General features: G+C 47.0%; 1 protein-coding gene across 1 annotated transcript in view; it reads right to left on the bottom strand.

Moving 5' to 3' along the window:
- Positions 1-3,856: 3,856 nt before the first annotated feature.
- Positions 3,857-23,084, bottom strand: part of LOC137435261 (contactin-associated protein-like 2) — a 175,787-nt gene continuing 156,559 nt past the window's right edge. The window contains exons 13-14 of the mRNA XM_078773729.1: positions 4,050-4,183; positions 3,857-3,943 (exon numbers count right to left, since the gene is read on the bottom strand). Of these exons, the coding sequence (XP_078629855.1) occupies positions 3,857-3,943; positions 4,050-4,183 (221 nt within the window). The remainder of the gene's footprint in view (positions 3,944-4,049; positions 4,184-23,084) is intronic.

Genomic DNA, 23,084 nt, shown 5'->3' with positions numbered 1-23,084 from the left:
ATATAGTGGCGCAACGTTTTGCCGTTTTTCCAAGATGGCGCCCGAACCACGTGACTGATGACGTCATCATTTACATATTTTATTCCCCATGGAGAGTTCTTTACAATGAGCCATGTCTCAATTTTTTCTGTTCAGTACTTTCGGAGATATAGAGGTGCAAAGTTTTTCGGTTTTTCCAAGATGGCGGCCGAACCACGTCACCGATGACGTCATCAATTGGGCACAGTCTATTCCAGGGCAAGACCAATATGTGTGCAAAGTCTGGCGATTCTCCGTGCAACGGTGTAGACGCAGTGCTGCAAACAGACAGACAGACAGACAGACAAACAGACAAACGAACAGATCAACATACTTGCCGGAAAAATTTTTTCCGGCAAGTAACAAACAAACGAACAGATCAACATACTTGCCGGAAAATTTTTCCGGCAAGTAACGAACAGATCAACATACTTGCCGGAATCTTTTCCGGCAAGTAACAAACCAACCGATCAACATACTTGCTGGAATCTTTTCCTGCAAGTAATGAAAAATCGGTCAGAGACCGAGGACTTGCCGGAATGTACTTTTTTATCGGCCATTTAGAACAAATATGGCGGCTGAACCACGTGATAGATGACGTCATTATTAACATATTTTATTCCCCATGGAGAGTTCTTTCCAATGGGCCATGTCTCAATTCTTTCTGTTCAGCACTTTTGGAGATATAGTGGTGCAAATTTTTGCCGTTTTTCCAAGATGGCGGCCGACCACGTGACATATGACGTCATCATTAACATATTTTATTCCCCACGGAGAGTTCTTTACAATGAGCCATGTCTCAATTTTTTCTGTTCAGCACTTTTGGAGATAGAGGTGCAACGTTTTTCGGATTTTCCAAGATGGCGGCCAAACCACGTGACCGATGACGTCATCATTAACATATTTTATTCCGCACAGAGAGTTCTTTCCAATGAGCCATGTCTCAATTTTTTCTATTCAACACCTTCGGAGATATGGAGGTGCAAAGTTTTTCGGATTTTCCAAGATGGCGGCAGAACCACGTGACCGATGACGTCATCATTAACATATTTTATTCCCCCTGGAGAGTTCTTTCCAATGAGCCATGTCTCAATTTTTTCTGTTCAGCACTTTTGGAGCTATAGTGGTGCAAATTTTTGCCGTTTTTCCAAGATGGCGGCCGACCACGTGACATATGACGTCATCAGTAACATATTTTATTCCCCATGGAGAGTTCTTTACAATGAGCCATGTCTCAATTTTTTCTGTACAGTACTTTCGGAGATATAGAGGTGCCAAGTTTTTCGGTTTTTCCAAGATGGCGGCCGAACCACGTCACCGATGACGTCATCAATTGGGCACAGTCTATTCCAGGGCAAGACCAATATGTGTGCAAAGTTTGGCGATTCTCCGTGCAACGGTGTAGACGCAGTGCTGCAAACAGACAGACAAACAGACAAACAGATGAAAAATCGGTCAGAGACCGAGGACTTGCCGGAATGTACTTTTTTATCGGCCATTTAGAACAAATATGGCGGCCGAACTATGTGATACATGACGTCATCATTAACATATTTTATTCCCCATGGAGAGTTCTTTACAATGAGCCATACCTCAATTTTTTCTGTTCAGGACTTTTGGAGATGTGGAGGTGCAGAGTTTTTCGGTTTTTCCAAGATGGCGGCCGACCACGTGACTGATGACGTCATCATTAACATATTTTATTCCCCATGGAGAGTTCTTTACAATGAGCCATGTCTCAATTTTTTCTGTTCAGCACTTTTGGAGTTATAGTGGTGAAAATTATTGCCGTTTTTCCAAGATGGCGGCCGACCACGTGACATATGACGTCATCATTAACATATTTTATTCCCCATGGAGAGTTCTTTACAATGAGCCATGTCTCAATTTTTTCTGTTCAGTACTTTCGGAGATATAGAGGTGCAAAGTTTTTCGGTTTTTCCAAGATGGCGGCCGAACCACGTCACCGATGACGTCATCAATTGGGCACAGTCTATTCCAGGGCAAGACCAATATGTGTGCAAAGTTTGGCGATTCTACGTGCAACGGTGTAGACGCAGTGCTGCAAACAGACAGACAGACAGACAGACAGACAGACAGACAGACAAACAGACAGACAAACGAACAGATCAACATACTTGCCGGAAATTTTTTTCCGGCAAGTAACAAACAGATGAAAAATCGGTCAGAGACCGAGGACTTGCCGGAATTTACTTTTTTATCGGCCATTTAGGACAAATATGGTGGCTGAACCACGTGACCGATGACGTCATCATTAACATATTTTATTCCCCGTGGAGAGTTCTTCACAATGAGCCATGTCTCAATTTTTTCTGTTCAGCACTTTCGGAGATATCGAGGTGCAAAGTTTTTCCAAGATGGCGGCCGAACCACGTGACCGATGACGTCATCATTAACATATTTTATTCCCCATGGAGAGTTCTTTACAATGAGCCATGTCTCAATTTTTTCTATTCAGGACTTTTGGAGATGTGGAGGTGCAGAATTTTTCGGTTTTTCCAAGATGGCGGCCGAACCACGTGACCGATGACATCATCATTAACATATTTTATTCCCCATGGAGAGTTCTTTACAATGAGCCATGTCTCAATTTTTTCTGTTCAGCACTTTTGGAGATATAGTGGTGCAAATTTTTGCCTTTTTTCCAAGATGGCGACCGAACCACGTGACTGATGACGTCATCATTAACATATTTTATTCCCCATGGAGAGTTCTTTACAATGAGCCATGTCTCAATTTTTTCTGTTCAGCACTTTTGGAGATATAGTGGCGCAACGTTTTGCCGTTTTTCCAAGATGGCGACCGAACCACGTGACTGATGACGTCATCATTTACATATTTTATTCCCCATGGAGAGTTCTTTACAATGAGCCATGTCTCAATTTTTTCTGTTCAGTACTTTCGGAGATATAGAGGTGCAAGGTTTTTCAGTTTTTCAAAGATGGCGGCCGAACCACGTCACCGATGACGTCATCAATTGGGCACAGTCTATTCCAGGGCAAGACCAATATGTGTGCAAAGTTTGGCGATTCGCCGTGCAACGGTGTAGACGCAGTGCTGCAAACAGACAGACAGACAGACAGACAGACAGACAGACAAACAGACAGACAAACGAACAGATCAATATACTTGCCGGAAAAAATTTTCCGGCAAGTAACAAACGAACAGATCAACATACTTGCCGGAAAAAATTTTCCGGCAAGTAACAAACAGACAAACAGACAGACAAACGAACAGATCAACATACTTGCCGGAAAATTTTTTCCGGCAAGTAACAAACGAACAGATCAACATACTTGCCGGAAAATTTTTTCCGGCAAGTAACAAACAGACAAACGAACAGATCAACATACTTGCCGGAAAATTTTTTCCGGCAAGTAACAAACGAACAGATCAACATACTTGCCGGAATCTTTTCCGGCAAGTAACAAACGAACAGATCAACATACTTGCCGGAATCTTTTCCGGCAAGTAACAAACAGACAAACCAACCGATCAACATACTTGCCAGAAACTTTTCCGGCAAGTAACAAACAGACAGACAGAACGACAAACGCAACCGACCAATATACTTGAAAAATCTTCGATTTTACAAGTAATAAATAAATTTGAGTTCTCTTACAAGGAACTTCCATGCAGGTAATTCGGCCAATGAAGCCTGCACCTATAGTTGTTGTTTGTTGTTGTTGCCAACCAATAGTTGTTTGTTGGTGCTCTATAATTCTTAAATTCTGAGCATCAAGCAAGGAAGCAGCATGCACCATTTTAACGTCTTTGGCAAGACTCGGCCTGGGTTCGAACCGCCGTCCGCCCAGACTCAGAGCAGACGCTCTACCTCCATTTCACCAAGTCTGGTTTTCTTCAGCATGTGGAGATCTCCAAAGACTAGCTCCATGGACCACCACTCAAAAAGTCACATGTCTTTCAAAAAGATTACGTTAACATGGGATAAACAAGATGGTGCTTGCTGAGAATGGTGAATGTTTCCATGTTCCATGTGATTATGGTACCTGCAGGAAGAGCTGGCTGTAGCTGCGAGTAATATTGACTGCATGCGGTTGTCCATTAGCCAGACTCCTGCCCCCTGATCCCACCACCAGCCCCTCGTCGGGCCCACCCAGTTGATATCGCACCTGTAAGCTACCTGCAAACAGGAATTCGATGATAAATCAGGGTGAAGCATTGAGGTGGGGGAGACAAGTTGGGAAAGTAAGCGAAGAAAAGCAAAATTACAATGCAATGGATAGATTTTTAAACTTTGAATAGACTGCAGCACTTTTCTTATCAGTCACCACATATGTGTAAAAATGTCCATCTCCCTTTCTGTCTCCATCTTCTGAGCTATACTTTGGTCTTCCTTTGCTATCTTCTGGGTGCAATGAATGTGACGTGTGAGTGCCTGAATATTCTTCCCTGCCCATTTAATGTACTCTATAAAAAAAACGTTTTCTCTCAAAAAGTTTATCAAAGTCTCATCCTCTCGTCTTACTACAATTCACCAAATGTCTGTCCGTCCGTTCCCAGGTACCGCAAAAATGGCTGAACCGATCGCAACGATATTTTGGGTGGGTAATCCTGGGACCCCCTGGAGTAAAATAGGCAAAGGTGGGCACAGTTAATCAAAAAGTTAACTTTATTAACCGTTAATCCATTAACCAAAAAGTTAAATTCGATAACGTTAATCAGTTAATTCGTTTAAAATGTAACGAAAGTTATCGATAAACCGTTAACATTACTTTTTACGATAAAAAACCCCCGAAAAATCAGTTTTTTTGCTCTAAAACCACCTAAAAAGTGCCAAAACTATAAAATAAGCTTTTTTGGGTCTTTTAAAGGGCTTTAGAACATGGGCCGGCCTTACATGTTAAGGGGCCCGATTAAAAAAAAAAATTGCGGGGCCCACATACCACACTATAGCACAGCACAGAACAGCACATTACAGCACAGTACAGCACAATATGGCACAGCACAGTACAGAACAGCACACTACAGCACAGTACAGCACAGTACAGCACAGTACAGTACAGCACACTATAGCACAGTACAGCACACTATAGCACACCACAGCACAGTACAGAGGCGCGTTCATTACCATTCAGATTGATATCGCTCGCCAAGCCGATCGTTCCGAATCAAACTGTAATGTATGTTTGAAGTGCCTGCACCTGCAATTGAGAAGCAACTACATGGTTGTTGTTCTTGGTTGTTGGTTGTCCCGAGGGACCCAGAAAAATAAACGGAGTTCCGGCACGGACCGGAGACGCTGCCCGTGCTTAGATCCCTCCCACAAGCCGATTCCTCCCACAAGCCGATCCCTCCCACAAGCCGGGTAGACCATGAAATTTTTGGGTTAGCGGACTTGAGGTAACGGAAGTTAGTTAGTCCGATAATGATTTTCAAAGTTAACTTAAAAGTTAAATCGTTAACGAAAAAGTTAACTTCGTTAATTAACGATTAACGGATTAACGGTTTGGTGCCCAGCTTGAAAATAGGCTATATTGTTTTTCCAATTTTCAAAACACGATGGAATAATATTTACCGATATGAACAGTGATGTGGCTTTTATTGAAATTCAACAAATACTGTTTAGATTTTGATGAGAATTATGAACCTGCCGCGAATGCGAAAGTGGACAGATGACGGCAATGAGCGGGTTTGATAATATCCCAATACAACTGTCATTTAAAACAGTATTTTGTTAAAGTATCAATTGATGATTGGAATTGAGTGAATACAATTACGATTTTGAATTCGTAATTGTGTTCACCCAACCGTACGGAACTTCACATCAGGATTTAAATATTTGTTTATGTCACGAATGTTGTTAAAAGTTTATTTTTTTATATTAATGCTATTTAGTTTGTGATTGGAGTTATGCTGTTTGGAATCGCTCGTCGTCGCTCGTATGGAGTCTGATTGGCCAGGGCTCATTGTGAGTTAGTGACAAAGATTAGTGAAGCAGTTTTGATTATCTAAATATATTGATCACCAAAATATAAACCGACAATGTTTTAACTGGGCTATGGTGGTCAGGTTTACAGGTGGGACAGGCATGAGTGAAAATAACAATTGGCGAGCATGTTGTACAATACATAAAAATTGTTCGACTAGATCTATAAACTCAATGAATGAATGCATACACAACGTTAACCTGACATTCTAAGCAAGCTACAAATAATCTATTGCACAGCATTGAAGCTTTTTAAACTAGAATGGCACTCGGTGGAGCACATAGCACCGCCAGGCTGAACAGTTTGCGTTTTGTATCCCAATGATAGGCCGGATCGAGATCTTTACCAACATCAAATCAATTCGTCATTGTCACACACGCAAGCTGTCCACGAAGTTGCATCCAAATCCGTCCATAACTTTTTGAAACATCATGCTATGTATCACTTTTGGCTCTATCTCTCAATGGTGAAAAATCACTTTAAAATTCTTGTATCCGTATCTGGATCCGGATCTCCTCGAAAATCGAAACAATTCGTCCATGTTACACACCAAAACTGTCCACTGCGTTTCATCCAAATCCGTCCATAACATTGAGATTTCCTGCTCACAAATAAACAAACAGACAGACAAGGGTGAAAAACCTCTGCCTACCTTTGGTAGCGGAGGTAATTATTATTGCACAAAAACATAAGAACTAGAACGGCACTCAGTAGAGAGCATACCTCTGCCAGATGAACAGTTTACGTTTTGTATCCCAGAGTAGACCAGAAAATCACAATACAGAATCACATTTAATCAAAATCATCCGTCCACAACTTTTTGAGATTTTCTGCTATGTATAGTTTTTGGCCCGATCTCGCAATGGTGAAGAATCACTTAAAAATTCTAGTAGCCGGATCCGAATCCAGATCTTCACCAAAATTGAATCGTTCTTGTCAGACACCCAACCTCTCCACCAAGTTTCGTCCAAATCCATCCATAACTTTTTGAGATATCCTGCTGTGTATCGTTTTTGGCCCTATCTCGCAATGGTGAAGAATCACTTAAGAAATTAAATAATTCTCATATCCGAATCCATATTCAGATCTTCCCCAAAATTGAATCGATTCTTCCTTGTCACACACACAACCGGTCCACCATGTTTCGTCCAAATCCATCCATAACTTTTTGAGATATCCTGCTATGTATCGTTTTTGGCCCTATCTCGCAATGGTGAAGAATCACTTAAGAAATTAAATACTTCTCATATCCGAATCCATATTCAGATCTTCCCCAAAATTGAATCGATTCTTCCTTGTCACACACACAACCGGTCCACCAAGTTTCGTCCAAATCCGTCCACAACTTTTTGAAATATCCTGCTATGTATCGTTTTTGTTCCTATCTCCCAATGGTGAAGAATCACTTTAAAATTCTAGTAGCCGGATCCGAATCCAGATCTTCACTAAAATCGAAACAAATCGTTCTTGTCACACACCCAACCTCTCCACCAAGTTTCGGCCAAATCCATCCATAACTTTTTGAGATATCCTGCTATGTATCGTTTTTGGCCCGATCTCCCAATGGTGAAGAATCACTTTAAAATTCTAGTAGCCGGATCCGAATCCACATCTTCACTAAAATCTAATCATTTCGTGCTTATGACATATGCTACATCTCTGCCAAATGTTGTCCGAATCCATCCACAACTTTTTGAGATATTTTGTTCACAAACAGACAAAGAGATAGGGCTGAAAACATAACCTCCATCCACCTCTGGTGGTGGAGGTAACAAGAGAGGGCAGTGATTGACCACCACATTGAGTGGGTGGAAAGAAGAGAAAGATTAGATGAATTTGTGGAGGTAGATTTAGAGATGTGAGAAAATATAAATGAGGAACGAAGATTGGGAGATAGACTCATTTGGAAAGGCTAATAACGTGTGGCTCGCTGGATGATTGCATGCAATCTGGCAGGGCTGGGCAGGATGGGCTGGAGGTATGCACATTCACATCTCAGCCATCTAAGCTGGGCCCAGTTATAAACTGTCATTCTGGTGTCTCGTATGCAAGGTGAGGCATCAATGTGTGTGCCGTCCCATCTGCCTCCATTAGCTGATGGACGTTAAAGATTTAGACAAATTCCAAATTCCTGCCCTAAGACACAAGGGGCACTGCATCAGCGCCATGCTCTCAGCAATGGTACAATCAGCAGCCCAGGATAAATATGAAATATGATAATATTTCATAATAAAATGTGTGTATATTATAAATGATATATAAATTAAATAAATAATATTAAATAAATAAATAATTTTATAAATAATATACAAATTAATATATAAATAATATATAAATATATAAATAATAATGTAATAAAAATATATTATGAATAAAATATGAAATGAATCGAACTGACAGGGCAGGTGCTAAATATTATCAAAAATATAACTTGTGATGTCTACAATAAAACAAAACATTTTAAACGTTACAAAAATCAATCAAGTTACAAAAATCAGTTAGCAATATTGACACATTATCATGAAACGCACAATCGTGTGAGGTTAACTTTATGGCATAAATTTAACCTCAAAATTATTTTTATTTATTTATTTACAGGCTTCAGGTCTTGTGAAGGACCTGCGACACAAATCACGCACTCGTGCAGCCAGGTACAGGAGACTAGGAGAGAACGCCAGACAACTTTCACACAAACAGCCGCTGAGATTGGGGGAAGTGATGTCACTTCCCAGAGCACTCTGGGTACCAGTGACGTCATCGTTATGACATTACTCCAAAATGGTACTAAATTTGCTACAATGAATGGAAACGGGGGCAAGTCAGCCATAATTGTAACTTGTCTACCATTTGTGGATGAGCAAACTCGGCAATAATGACAACAACATCAGCATTAAATTACAGTAAGCAGTGATAAGTATCGTGTTGGGATATGAGATGTGATCCCAACAGAAAGTGCGTGTGGGTGAAAGTGCTTGTATATGTGTGCACAGGCTCAGATAAAAGCAATACATTGCCTAATGGACCATTTACATGCACTATCATCATTATTAATCTGAGAGTATGGCCACGAGGGGCATGGCACACTCACCTTCGAGGCTGTTTTTGATTCCCGGCGCAACTGCATAATCGGTCACCTTGGTGCTTCACAGGCCCGTCATTGAATTAATCAGTTATTCTGGAGATTTGTCTGCTGCATTGCACTTTAACGTCCCCAAAGTGTCCTTTTCAGAGTATAGGCCAGGAAGCTGACACTCTGGCAAAATTTAAAATTCTTACCAGAATTATTTCTACAAAGTCCAATCCCAGATTTAGGGTTCCGACACTCCTTCATCCACTATGGACCAATGGTCCAGTGTAGTCTAAACATGGCCAGGAAAAGTAACAACAATGATGTCATCATCATCATCATTTATCTGCCCAATAGGCCATATAGTACAATCAACCATAGCATAGGCCATAGTACAATAACCATATAGTAATATAGTATCCATATAACAATAATAGTAATAGGACAATAATCATAATATACAGTAATAGTAATATAGTAATAAGTACAATCAATCCATATAGTAATATAGTAATCCATGTAGTCATAGTACAATCCACTAAAGAGAACGAGAGCTGTCAAAGCAGAGTCGTGCACCATTGCTTGCGGCATTAGATTAGACGAGATCTAATAGATTTTCTATAGATCATTTAATAATATAATGGATTTTATAATCGAATTCATTTTCTTTAATAATACGGTCTCCACGTTTTTCGAAGTTAAGTCTGTTCACAATTGTATTTTGTCGAAACTGTATTTATCTTTCGGTGTGTGAAGTTATTGTGTGCAACTTTGGTTGTTTCTCGGTGTTTATCTTTCATAAATTGATCGTCTGTTTGCCGTGTCGTGTCTTGAGGCCTTGTACAGTGTGCACTGTACAACCTTGAGGCTTTGTTTTTCTCTCAGCGGTCCGTCTTTTGTGATCCAATAACTTTCGTTCTCTGTATTCCCAGGCTTTTCACCCATAGCCTACTTCCTTGTGTAAATCTCAACTCAACAACAAAAAAAAAAACAAAAAAAAAAAAACAAAAAACATTTTCCTTCTCTGTTATCATTCGTTTATTCATTCTTATTCGTTCGTTCGTTCTTCGACCACGTGTTTCTCCCCCATTTCCCCAGATAGTTTTCACTCATTAACCTTCAATGTTTACACTTTCCCCTCAAGTTATGTATTCCGTCATATTTTATAACACCTTTTTCTTCTTCTTCTTTAAAAGGCTGCTTTCGACTTGCTCACCAAATCAATTCATCCCAAAAAAAATATCCATCTCCTATAGTGCCTTTTTTCTACATTCCCTAAACTCTCCTGCACTCCATCCTCCATCCAGCGTCCTTAAACGTATTTTTAACTCGAAGGTCACAAGCAACTCATTTTGCAATAAATGTTCGTTTCCCATAAATCGTACACTTTCAAAAATCCAATCTCACCCCTCCCCTCCAAATCTTCCCCATAACCCCTCCCCTCCAAATCTTCCCCATCACCCCTCCCCTCCAAATCTTCCCCATCACCCATCCCTTTCAAATCTCCCCCCTTGCCCCCTCCCTCCTAAACGACCCCCTCACCCCTCCCCGCCAAGACGCCCCCTCGCCCCTCCCCTCCTAGACTCCTGCCTCACCCCTCCCCTCCAAATCTCCCCCATATCCCATCCCTTTCAAATCCCTCCCCTTGCCCCTTCCCTCCCAAACTTCCCCCTCACCCCTCCCCTTCAAATCTCCCCACCCTCATTGCTTCTCAATTTCCCCCCTCTCACTCCCCCTCCTCAAAGCGTCCTCCCCGCTTCTTCCCCCTTCAAACTCTCACCTCCATCTCCCCCAACCTTCTGCCTCGCTCTTCCCCCTCCTCAAATAACACCTCATTGTGGCTCACCCAATCACCATCAAACCTTTTGTCCGCCCCATCCTTCCCTTTCTCCGAGCTATTCTGAAATCTCTGACACACCTTCAACAGCTCTCCCTACCTCTTCCACCTCTTCCACATCTTACCCTACCCCTCCTCCCCCCTGTTCTGTATCTGATGCTCCCCCTTCCTCTTCATTAACGGTATGGACCTCAAACATCCGGGGCCTTCGTTCAAACTTAACTGATCTCTCCATACAGGTTGCTTCTGTCAAACCAGACGTGATCTGCTTAACAGAAACTTTCCTCCTTTATGATGTCTCTGATTCCATAGTATCTCTCCCGGGCTACTCCCTCCTCCGGTATGATAGACCTGAGCCTCGTCCTGGAGGCGGGGTTGCTATCTTTATCAAAAACTCTCTTCCTCACTCGCCCTGCACTGCACTCTCTCCACCTCACCCCCAGGAATACCTCTGGCTACGGCTTCCCCTTCGCTCCCACCTCTTGTTCATATGTGTGTTGTACCGTCCACCAAACAGTGATGACTCCATCTACATCTCGCTGTCTGATGATATGGACCAACTTCTATCTACTCATCCCAACTCTCTCTTCCTCATATGTGGTGATTTCAACTGTCATCATGCCAGTTGGCTGGGTGTGGGTACCTCTCTCACCAGCCATGGCTCCTCAGCAAAGGACTTCTGCGACTCACTGGGACTGACACAATCTGTCAATTTCCCGACCCGGATCTCAGTCAACGGAACATCTTCTCTTCTGGACTTGGTTATGACTAACTTCCCTGAAAATGTCTGCTGCTCTTCTTCTGCTCCGATCGGATCATCTGATCATGTCCTTGTTAAAGTGGACATCTCTCTGACCATCCTCAGGGAGCCTGCTCAGCGTCGACGAGTCTGGCATTTCACTCAGGCCAACTGGCACGGTCTTCAAGCAGCCATCAATCATCTGGACTGGTCTCCCATTTCTACCACCTCTGACATCAACTCATCCTGGGAATTCTTCCAAAGTAAATTGCTCTCTCTCATGCACAGATTTATCCCATCTCGTCTTCAGTTGTCTTACCCTTCCTCCCGTCCATGGTACACGGAATCTTGTGGTGAGGCTGTTGCCCAGAAACAACTTGCCTTCGTCTCCTGGAAAGCAAATCCAACGGAAGGAAATCTCATTTCCTTTCACAAAGCCCGAAACAAGTGTGTGTCCACCCTCAGGAGAGCCAGGAAACAATATCTCTCCGTTCTCAAGACCGAACTCTCTTATCTGTCTCCCTCTTCCAAATCCTGGTGGCGTGTGGTCAAATCCGTTTCTGGTGTTTGTTCCCCCTCCATCTCCTCCCTTACCTCAAACGGCTACACAGCTGACTCCGCACGTGAAAAAGCTGAATGCCTCAACTCTGTGTTTGCCTCTAAATCTTGTGTCCCAAACCCATCCCTCTCTGTACCCACCATACCCAGTCGTACCCTGCTGCTCCTGGACTCCGTGTCCTTTCCTCCTGACAAGGTGGAAAAGTTTCTGTCAACCCTCGACTCTGATTCTGCAACTGGACCCGACGGCATCAGCCCACGGGTCCTAAAATCCTGCTCTGCTGCTCTATCTCACCCTCTCTCTGTTCTCTTCACCCTCTCTTTTGCTCAAGGTCAACTGCCATCTGCTTGGAAATCAGCCAACATCACCGCTTTGCACAAAAAAGGTGCAAAAACAGATCCTAGCAACTACAGACCAATCAGCCTTCTCCCAATTATCAGCAAAGTCATGGAATCCATCATTGCTTCGGATATGAAATCTTTCCTCTTCTCCAATGGCTTGATCTCTGATCATCAATTTGGTTTCAGACCAGGTCACTCTACTCTGGACATGCTGCTTCTGCTGTCTCAACAATGGATGGAGGTCCTCAATGCCAAGCAGGAAATTAGAGCTGTCTCCCTCGACATATCACGTGCCTTCGACACGGTCTGGCACCCCGCTCTGCTCACCAAACTCTCCTCCTTTGGTATCCATGGAAATCTCCACGCATGGCTGGCGGACTTCCTCTCTAGTCGTCGTCAACGTGTGGCCCTGAATGGGTTTCTCTCATCTCCTCTTCCTGTTCAGGCTGGAGTTCCCCAAGGCAGTGTTCTGGGCCCCGTGCTTTTTCTGGTCTTCATCAATGATCTCTCTGACTCTCTCGAAAATCCTCTCTATCTCTTTGCTGATGACTCCACTCTCTGCCGATCCATTCCTCTTCCCTCAGATCGGCAGTCTGCTGCCTCCTCACTCTCTGAAGACCTGGACAAAATCACAGACTGGTCAAACAAGTGGAACATGTCTTTCAATCCTGACAAATCTCACACTCTTACTATGTCTCTCCGAAAAGATCGACTGGACAACCCTCCCATCTACTTTCTCAACAATCCTCTCCAAGAAGTTCTGTCGCTCAAGATTTTGGGTCTCACTATCTGCCATGATCTTTCTTGGGAAAACCACATTTCCAAGCTGGCCTCCAAAGCCAGTCGCCGACTGGGCATCCTCCGTCGTGCGAAGTCCTTCCTCGGCACACCTGAGCTCCTCACCACATACAAGGCTTTCATCCGCAGCTCAATGGAATACTGTTCTCCCCTATGGGCCGGTGCTCCTGCCTCACACCTAGCTCGGCTTCACGCTGTTGAAACCAAAGCTTTCAGAATTATTGGAATCTCCCGCGATGAAGCTATCTCTGAGGGCCTTTCACTCACTCACCGCAGGCAGGTAGGTGGTCTTTCTGTCTTCTACCGACTCCTCTCCGGCCTTGCACCCCCAGCTCTCTCTGTGCTCTGTCCCCCAAATATTCCTACAGGTCGCACAAGATCTGCCAGCAACCCTCTGATGGTTAAACTGCCGAAATCTCGGCTCTCTGCTCACCTTCACTCTTTCATTCCTCTTTTCTCCCGCCTCTGGAACAAACTCCCTCACTCCCTTCAATCCCACTCTTCCCTCCAGGTCTTTAAAACAGCTGTTCACCACCATCTCTTATCTTCCCCCATCCAAAACCTTGATCTTTTCTACCCCCGCTAATTCACCCCAGATCCACCTTGTTTGAAATTCCAACTTCTTTCCTGGAAGTCCTGGCAGTGTCCATATGTTTTATACCTCTCCCACCGCCCCCTTCCCACGCCCCCCCCCCCCCCCTAAAGCCCTCGCCCTCTCTCAGATCTCTCGATGTCTCCATGTCTCTCGGTCCCTGCTCTCAAATGTTGTGTTTGTGTCCTTCCCCCTCTCTCCCCATCTTGTCTACCGCTCCCTATGTTATATGTTTTATGTGTCGGTTTGTCTTTCTGTGTGATTAATGTTCGCTCTTTCACGAGCCTCGACCTTGTATACAACAAAAAAAAAAAAAAAAAAAAAAAAATACCCATATAATTTTCATATAATATAATTTTAAATAATTCATATAATATAATAAATAAACCATATAAATCAATCATATATAATCAGATGATAAATTTTCATATAATTATAATTAATAATACAATCGAATTTCATCTAATTCATTTTATAATCGAATTCTAATTTTATAATAATTTTATAATTTTATAATCTATATACAGTATTGAAGTGCGGTGCTACGCACACAACCTGCTTCCCAAAAAGGTAGGCCACAACGCGTTGGATAACCAAAAGAGTCTTTATTAGGAAAGCTCAAACTGTAGCACTGGGCGGGCTCGAGCTTGGAGCCCGCATATATGTGCCGGGGCCACACCTAGTCCCCGGGCGTGACCGATCGGTCGATAGGCGGGGCATGCCTTCCAGTTCCCCGCCTGGACGTTCGCACCACCTGCTGGTGCGTTGAATTCGTGTCCTGTTGCTTGTGTCCGCTACACGCGCCCCCCCAGATTTCCCGTGCACCTGAAGGGTGAGTTTGCGGGGAAGCCGGATGACCCGGCCGAAACGCCCCCTGGCGATGGGTGCCGGTCTGGGGGGTGGCGGGACGGCGGAGCTGGGGGGTGCCGGGGGTCCGACCGCCGGGGGTCCGACCGCCGGGGGGCGGCCTCGAAGCCGAGGAAGAGCTGCTGGCGGGGGTGCCGGGGGTCCGACCGCCGGGGGGCGGCCTCAACGCGGAGGCAGAGCCGCTGGCGGGGGGTGGTCCGGATCGAGGTGGGCCAGCTTGAGGCGGTCCACGGAAATGCGATCCGGGGCACCGCCGATGTCGACCATGAAAAATTTGTCCCCGGTCTCCAACACGCGGAAGGGCCCGTCATACGGGGCCGTAGCGGTGCCCGGTGGGCGTCATGCCGGATGAACACGTACTTGGCCGTGCGAAGCTCCGGGGCGACGTGGGAAGGCGGGCAACCGTGGTGTGCTATTGGCACCGGGGCGAACCTCCGGGCGGTCTCCTGAAGGGCGGAGCGCTGTTGTGCCGCGGACCAAGGAGCCGTGGAGTCGGGGATAAATTCACCCGGTACCCGCAGTGGTTGCCCGAAGACCAGCTCCGCCGAGGATGCGCGCAGGTCGTCCTTGGGCGCCGTCCTGAGGCCCAGCAGGACACAGGGGAGTCTGTCGACCCAGCCGCCGTCGCAGAGGCTGGCCCGGAGCGCGGCCTTCATGGAGCGATGAAAGCGCTCGCACAGGCCATTGGCCTGGGGTTGGTAGGCCGTGGTGCGGTGTTGTTTCACCCCGAGCCCTTGCGCCACCGCGGCCCAGAGCTCCGAGGTGAACTGGGGGCCGCGGTCGGACGAGATGTCCGAGGGGGCACCGAACCGGGCAACCCAAGTGGCGATAAAGGCTTGCGCCACATCAGCCGCAGACGTCGCCGCCAATGGGACGGCCTCCGGCCACCGTGTGGTGCGGTTGACCATGGTGAGGAGGTGGGTGAACCCTCGCGAGGAGGGCAGAGGTCCCACCAAGTCGACGTGCACGTGGTCGAACCGCCGCTCGGGCACCGTGAACGGGGCCAACGGTGCCTGAGTGTGGCGGTGGACCTTTGCGCGCTGGCACGCGAGGCACGTCCTGGCCCAGTCGCGGACGTCCTTCTGGAGGCCATGCCAGACGAACTTTGCCCCGACGAGTTTCTGGGATGCCCTCGCGCCAGGGTGGGACAGGCCGTGGATGGCGTCGTACACTGGGCGCTGCCAGCCAGCGGGCACGATGGGGCGAGGCCGGCCGAGGGAGACGTCGCATAGGAGGGCCGTGCCCGCGACGTCGAACGGCACCTCGGTGACGCGGAGGCCCGTGACGGCGGTCCGTAAGGCCTGGACGCCGGGATCGGCGGTCTGGGCCTCCGCCATCCGGGCATAGTCGACCCCGAGGTGGACCGCATGCACGGCGGACCGGGAAAGGCAATCCGCCACCGGGTTGTCCTTACCCGCCACGTGACGGATGTCCGTCGTGTACTCGGACACGGCAGAGAGGTGGCGCTGCTGCCGTGCCGACCATGGCTCGGCGACCTTGGCCATCGCGAACACAAGGGGCTTGTGGTCAACGAATGCCGTGAACGGGCGGCCCTCCAGCAGATGGCGGAAGTGTCGGACCGCCAGGTGGAGTCCGAGCAACTCGCGGTCTAAGGTGCTGTACCGGCGTTCGTGCGGGCGAAGCTGCCGGCTGAAAAACGCCAGCGGTTGCCAAGCACCACGCACCCATTGCTCATGCACCGCGCCCACCGCGTAATCCGACGCGTCGGTGGTGAGGGCGCCGGGTGCGCCAGCATGGTGGCGTCGGCCAGAGCCAGCTTTGCGCCTGCGAACGCCGCGGCCATCGGCTCCGACCATGCGATGTCACCTTTGCCCGGCTTGCCCCGGAGGGCCTCGTGCAAGGGGCGGAATAGCTGGGTGACGTGGGGCACGAAGCGGTGGTAAAAGTTCACCATGCCCAGGAACTCCTGGAGCCCCTTGACCGTGCGGGGCCACGGGAAATCCCTGACCGCCTCCACCTTGGCCGGTAGCGGGACGGCCCCGTGCTTGGTGATGCGGTGCCCCAAGAAGTCGATGGTGGTGACACCGAAACGGTACTTGGCAGGGTTGATGATGAGGCCATGCTGGCCCAGGCGTTCGAACAGCGTGCGGAGGTGGAGCAGGTGGTCTTCCCGGGATGCGCTCGCGACTAGGATGTCGTCCAAGTAGACGAACAGGAAAGGTAAGTCGCGCAAGACGTTATCCATAAGCCGCTGGAACGCCTGAGCCGCATTCTTCAACCCGAAGGGCATCCTCAGAAATTCGAAGAGGCCGAAAGGAGTGATGACGGCCGTCTTCGGGACGTCGACCGGTTGGACGGGGACCTGATGGTAGCCCCGGATGAGGTCCACCTTCGAAAACACGGTCGTGTTGGCCAACCGGGCGGAAAAGTCCTGAATGTGCGGGACCGGGTAGCGGTCGGGGGTGGTGGCATCGTTGAGCCGGCGGTAGTCCCCGCACGGCCGCCATCCCCCGCCGGGCTTCGGCATGATGTGCAGCGGGGAAGCCCAAGCGCTGTTGGAGGGCCGTACGATCCCTAGCCGCTCCAGTGTGGCGAACTCCGTTTTCGCCACGGCGAGCTTCGTGGGCTCGAGTCGGCATGCCCGGGCATAGACCGGCGGCCCGACCGTGGGGATGTGATGCTCCACCCCGTGTTTCACGGCCACCGCTGAAAAGGTGGGCCGCGTGAGGGCCGGGAAACTAGCGAGGAGGCGGGTAAAGTCGTCCGCTGCCGGAAGCGTGCAAGCTAAACTCGCCGGGACAGAACTCTCCAGCAAGCCGCTTGGCAAGCCGTTCGGTGAGCCGCTCAGTGAGCCGCTCAACGAGCTGCTCAGCGAACAAGCGAGCGAGCTAAAGGTTTCTGCCTGGACGAGCCGTTTGTGCTTTACGTCGACCAACAACCCATTCGCACATATATTCAGGTTCACTATGTTTTTTCGTTCAAAATTTTGGTAGATTAGCAAAACTATACATTTCTGGAATACTCAGAGCATGAGGAATCCAAAAATTAATGTTTGCATTTGCATAGACACGTTTGTGAAAATGACCCTCAGGACAGTGATGAAGATCTGTAAAAGCATATTCCTGAACGGTATAGACCTCGTAGATCCTGTGTATAGGACTTATAGTTCAATCTGATACTAACAAGGCTGCTTTCTTGCTTTATAATCCCATACCTATAACTTCAAAGGACTTGCAATATCATGTATTATGTAATACAGTTATATCACAAATATAAAGACAATGGTTTTCAATTACCTTTGTTTGTTGCTTTTCTATAATCCTGAGCACTATTTTGAGGCCTTTATTGGATTCCTTAACCCAGAAAACATAGGATTAGCATATTTAATTAAGTTTCTAGGTTGACTAGAAGCCGAGATAGCGCAAAATATGTATTTTATGGCGGCCATTTTGAAAATCCAAAATGGCAGCCATGCAGGTGTCTGTGCAAATGCCAACATTGATTTTCGGATTCTCCATGCTCTGATGATTCCAGAAATGTACAGGTTTACTAATCTCCCAAAATTTTGAACGAAATTATATTTGTTAACATTGTGAACCTGACTAATAGGAAGTCCGCACCGAGCAATGCCATCGGCACGCTGGCAGTCATGAACGACCATTGAAAGCGCTGCCCTCCGAACCACAGGGAGAGGCAGTGCTTCCCGAACGTGCGGATGGGTGTACCGTTGGCGGCAAGCAACGCGGGGCCCCGGCCCGCTTGTCGGACGTGTAGGCTGGGATGACGCTTACCTGCGCTCCTGTATCGCAGAGGAAACGGCGCCCGGACAAGGTGTCCGTGATAAAGAGGAGGCTGCCGGAATGGCCGACGCTCAGGGCCGCTACCGAGCGCCGGCTTGGTAGTTTCCCGACTTGTCAAACGAGCACGGCGGGCAACACTTCCTAGCCTTGTGGCCGAAACTGGCGTGGTAAGAGCACCAGGCTTGCGGCGGCGGGGGCTTCGGCGGCCGCGGTTTTCTCGGCGGTGGTGGTGGTGGGCGGGGCGTGGCAGCAGCCACGAGGGACGCAGCAGCATCAGCCTCGGGATCCACGACGGCCGCACCCTAACCCGACCGCGTGTCGCAAGCCGCGAAGAACTTGTCGGCCTCTGTAGCCAGGGCGCGGGGTTCTTTTATTTTGGAACCGGCCAGCGCGAGGCGTACCTGTGCGGGTAGCTGGCGTAGTAAGAGCGCCCGAAATAAGAAATCCGGGGCATGGTCACCCAGCAACGGCAGCATATGATCCATCCGCAAGGATGGTCGTGTGTCGCCGAGTTCGGGAAGGTCCAGGAGGCGGTCGGCCCGTTCGATCTCCGTGAGGCCGAACGTGGCGATGAGGAGACGTTTGAGCGCCCCGTACTTGTGGTCGACCGGCGGGTGCCGCAGGATGGACATGACTCGGGCGGCAGTGTCGGGCCCGAGGGAGGCGACCACGTGGTAGTAACGGGTCTCATCCGCCGTTATGCCTCGAAGCTGAAATTGTGCTTCAGCCTGCACGAACCACACATCGGCCTGTGCTTCCCAAAACTCCGAGAGTTTTACCGTGACGGCGTTGTTGGCCATGGCGCGTTCGGTGGACAGCAACGGCTGAACCAATCGGGGTCACCAGTGAAGTGCGGTGCTACGCACACAACTTGCTTGCCAAAGAGGTAGGCCACAACGCGTTGGATAACCAAAAGAGTCTTTATTAGGAAAGCTCAAACTGTAGCACTGGGCGGGCTCGAGCTTGGAGCCCGCATATATGTGCCGGGGCCACGCCTAGTCCCCGGGCGTGGCCGATCGGTCGATAGGCGGGGCATGCCTTTCAGTTCCCCGCCTGGACGTTCGCGCCACCTGCTGGTGCGTTGAATTAGTGTCCTCTTGCTTGTGTCCGCCACAGTATATTATAATAACAATATAATCTAATTTAATAATACAATTTAATAATATAATTAATTTTTAAAAATATATAGATAATAGATTTAATAGATAATAATAGATCTAATATATTAGATTAGATCAGACGAGAATAGACGAGAGCTATTAGAGTCGAGATTTGAAATGCAAATTACCAGATTGCAATGTAGAAGTGTTTTTGAAAACCAACGCAGAACACCTTTGACATTTATATGTACTTGTAGAGCGGGTGGCATCCCACGGCGATCTTGCTTCAAGCATGCAACATGTTATTCTGACACATTCCTTTATTTGGATGGTGTATGGGCAATTGGCAACTTCCTCAATCGCTCCCGAAAAAGAAATAGCCCAGGTTATGTGCATGAAGCAAAAACAAGCCTCATGCTAGTTATTCAAAACACCTCACTGCACTGGAAAACGTGGGGACAGGAATACTGCACTGCAAAGGATGGGGACTTGCAATACCTTCTCCTGTCTAGAGGTGGCGCCACACGATACACATTTACATAGAGAATTACATACTTCCCCTTACCTCTTCCAAGACCACAGACAAAGACAAAACACTCGTATTATACACTATTTGGGGTCATGCTGATTCTATGTATCAAGTCTGGATGTAATGGGACCAGAACTGCAGGAGTAGCCTGACAAACAAACACCTAAACACACAAACACCAGTCCATGAATTATAGTAAGGATGTATAAAAAAATGTCAAAACATTTAAACCATACAATAAATCTCCCTTTACTATATTTAATTACTCCATGCCCTTCCAACATAATTTTCCTATCCTCCTTCTCATCCCACAGATCCCCTATCTTTTGTCTATATTCTCCATCATTACCTCTGCCATTGAAGGTGGGTGGAGGTTATGTTTTCACCCGTCTGTCTATTTGTCTGCCTGTGAACATGATATCTCAAAAATTTGCAGACTGATTCGGACAAAACTTGATGGACAGGTTGGGTGCATGACAAGCAAGAATTGATTCAATTTTGGTGAAGATTCGAATCCAGATTCGGATCTGAGAATTTTTGAAGTGATTCTTCACCATTGAGAGATGGGTTAAAAAGATATATCGCACGAAATCTCAAAAAGTTGTGGACGGATTCGGACAAAAACTTGGTGGATGAGTTGGGTAGGCAACAAGAACAAACCGATTTCATTTCGGTTCAGGTTTGAATCCAGATCCAATCTATCAGAGGTGTACAAAACATAAACTGTTCAGCCTGGCTGCCGTCCCATCTGCCTCCATTAGTTGGTGGATGTTAAAGATTTAGACAAATTCCAAATTGCAGCCCTAAGCTACAGGGGGCACTGCATCAGTGCCATGCTCCCAGAAATGATACAATCAGCAGAGTATGCCCTCTACCAAGTTTTACCTTTTTCAGCACCGGGTTCCTTAAACCAGCATTGAACCTGTCGCTTCCCTGCCGGTAGTTGAACAACAACAAACAACACAACATGCATTTTAAGGCCATTTTCCCTGCTAGAGCGGGGGTTAGCCTTGCGTTGCCCAGGACAATCTTCTCCATTTTGCCATATTTTCTGCATCTCTCCTTGTTAACCCCCTTGCCCGCATTTCTTCTTCCACCACATTTAGCCAAGGTTTTCTCGGTCTTCCCCGTCCTCTAATTCCTTCTACATTCATTTCCATCACTCTTCTCAACCAGTCACTTTCATCCTTCCTCAACACATGACCAAACCATCTCAACCTGTTCCTCTTCACAGCATCAATCACAGGCTCTATTCCCATCATCTTTCGCAATTCATCATTTGTCTTCCTCTCTCTCAACGATACTCCACACATCCACCGAACCATTCGCATTTCCACCCTTTCCAGCCTTCGTTGCTGCTCTACGTTCATTACCCATGTCTCACTCCCATAAATCATAACACTTCTCACACATGCAGCATACACCTTTCCCTTCAGCTTCAATGACACTCCCCTCCTCATCAGCACACCACTCAGTTCCTGAAACTTCTGCCATGCACATCTCACTCTAGCAACCGTTGCCGAGTCTGATCCACCTTCTCCATTCAGCATGTCTCCGAGGTAGCAAAATGTTTTCACACCTTTCAGCTTCACGCCGTCTCCAAGATCCAACTCAACATTTCCTCCATCTGCAGCTCCCTCTGTGCACACCTTACATTTGAATGTAGCTGCCACACTGGTTAATGACCCTCTCAGACCACTGCATTTTTGATGAACCCACTCAGCGCACATTGTACATTGAATGGAGTTCACTCCGACACCCTTCCTGCACACAGCACATGGCCACTTCCCAGTTCTTTCCACCTCACCACATGCTTTATCACTTGCCATCACCTTCGTCTTTCCGATATTCACTTTCAGACCTTTTGTCTCCATACATTCCTTCCACTTGTTCATCTTTTCCTTCAGTCCATCCATACTTTACGCAATCAACACCAGATCATCTGCATACAACAACTCCCACGGTAAACCCTCCTTTACGTTCTGAGCCAGCACCTCCATCACAGCTACAAATAGTAGTGGTCTTAGTACCGACCCCTGATGCACTCCCACCTTCACCTCAAACTCACCACTGTTCCCGTCCTTCGTCCTTACAGCTGTGCGCGCTCTTTTGTACATTGCCATCACTACTCTGATCAACCATTTCTCCACTCCTAACTTCCTCAATGCCCATGTCAATACTTTGCGTGGAACCCTATCGAATGCTTTCTCCAGATCAACAAACCCAAGAAACAACTTCTTCCTCTTCTCCATGTACTTCTCCTGCAACTGCCTCACAATAAAGAGCGTGTCTGTCATAGTGGTAGTTGAACAACATAACTTGTATATGCTGCAGTAAAGTTTATTGACAGTCAATATTTGCAACTTTTTTTAATTCCAGAAACATTTTGTTTATTGCCAGCAACCCGGTGTTAATTTTAGTAATAGCCGGTGAAGCCGGTGTTGTGAATGAACGCGTACGTATTATGTTGAAAAGCCAGATTTTGCTGGATCCCTTGAGAATTTCGAAGCTTTGACGCACCAAATCGCTCAATGGAGGCCGCCATCTTGCGGATGCGGCAGTATGCATAACAAATTGAAAAAAGTTCAATCGGAGTTTGTTTCCCCCGTCTTTTTTTGATTCACAATCCTATGCACCTCTAATTTGTAATTAAAATACTTTAAGACCAACCTCGTTCCCCGGGCCCACACGGGCCCTGGTTATCTTCAACGAAAATCGTCACCAATTACCGGAACCAATGAGATTCGAGCATTTGAAATAATATTTCAAAAAAGCTTATTACTGCATTTCAGAGGCTGAAAACGGCATCAAATATTCTAAAATTGACGAATAATTATTTATTAGAAATCTCGCGGCCGTAAGGCATAGTTTTTCACGGCCGGAAATATCCGAAGTTGAGACGGA

Source organism: Myxine glutinosa, chromosome 1 (genome assembly GCF_964187855.1).
Source record: "Myxine glutinosa chromosome 1, kmMyxGlut1.1, whole genome shotgun sequence".
NCBI lineage: Eukaryota > Metazoa > Chordata > Myxini > Myxiniformes > Myxinidae > Myxine > Myxine glutinosa.
Note: the sequence above shows the minus strand (reverse complement) of the source record. Positions and strands in the feature narration are given on the sequence as shown.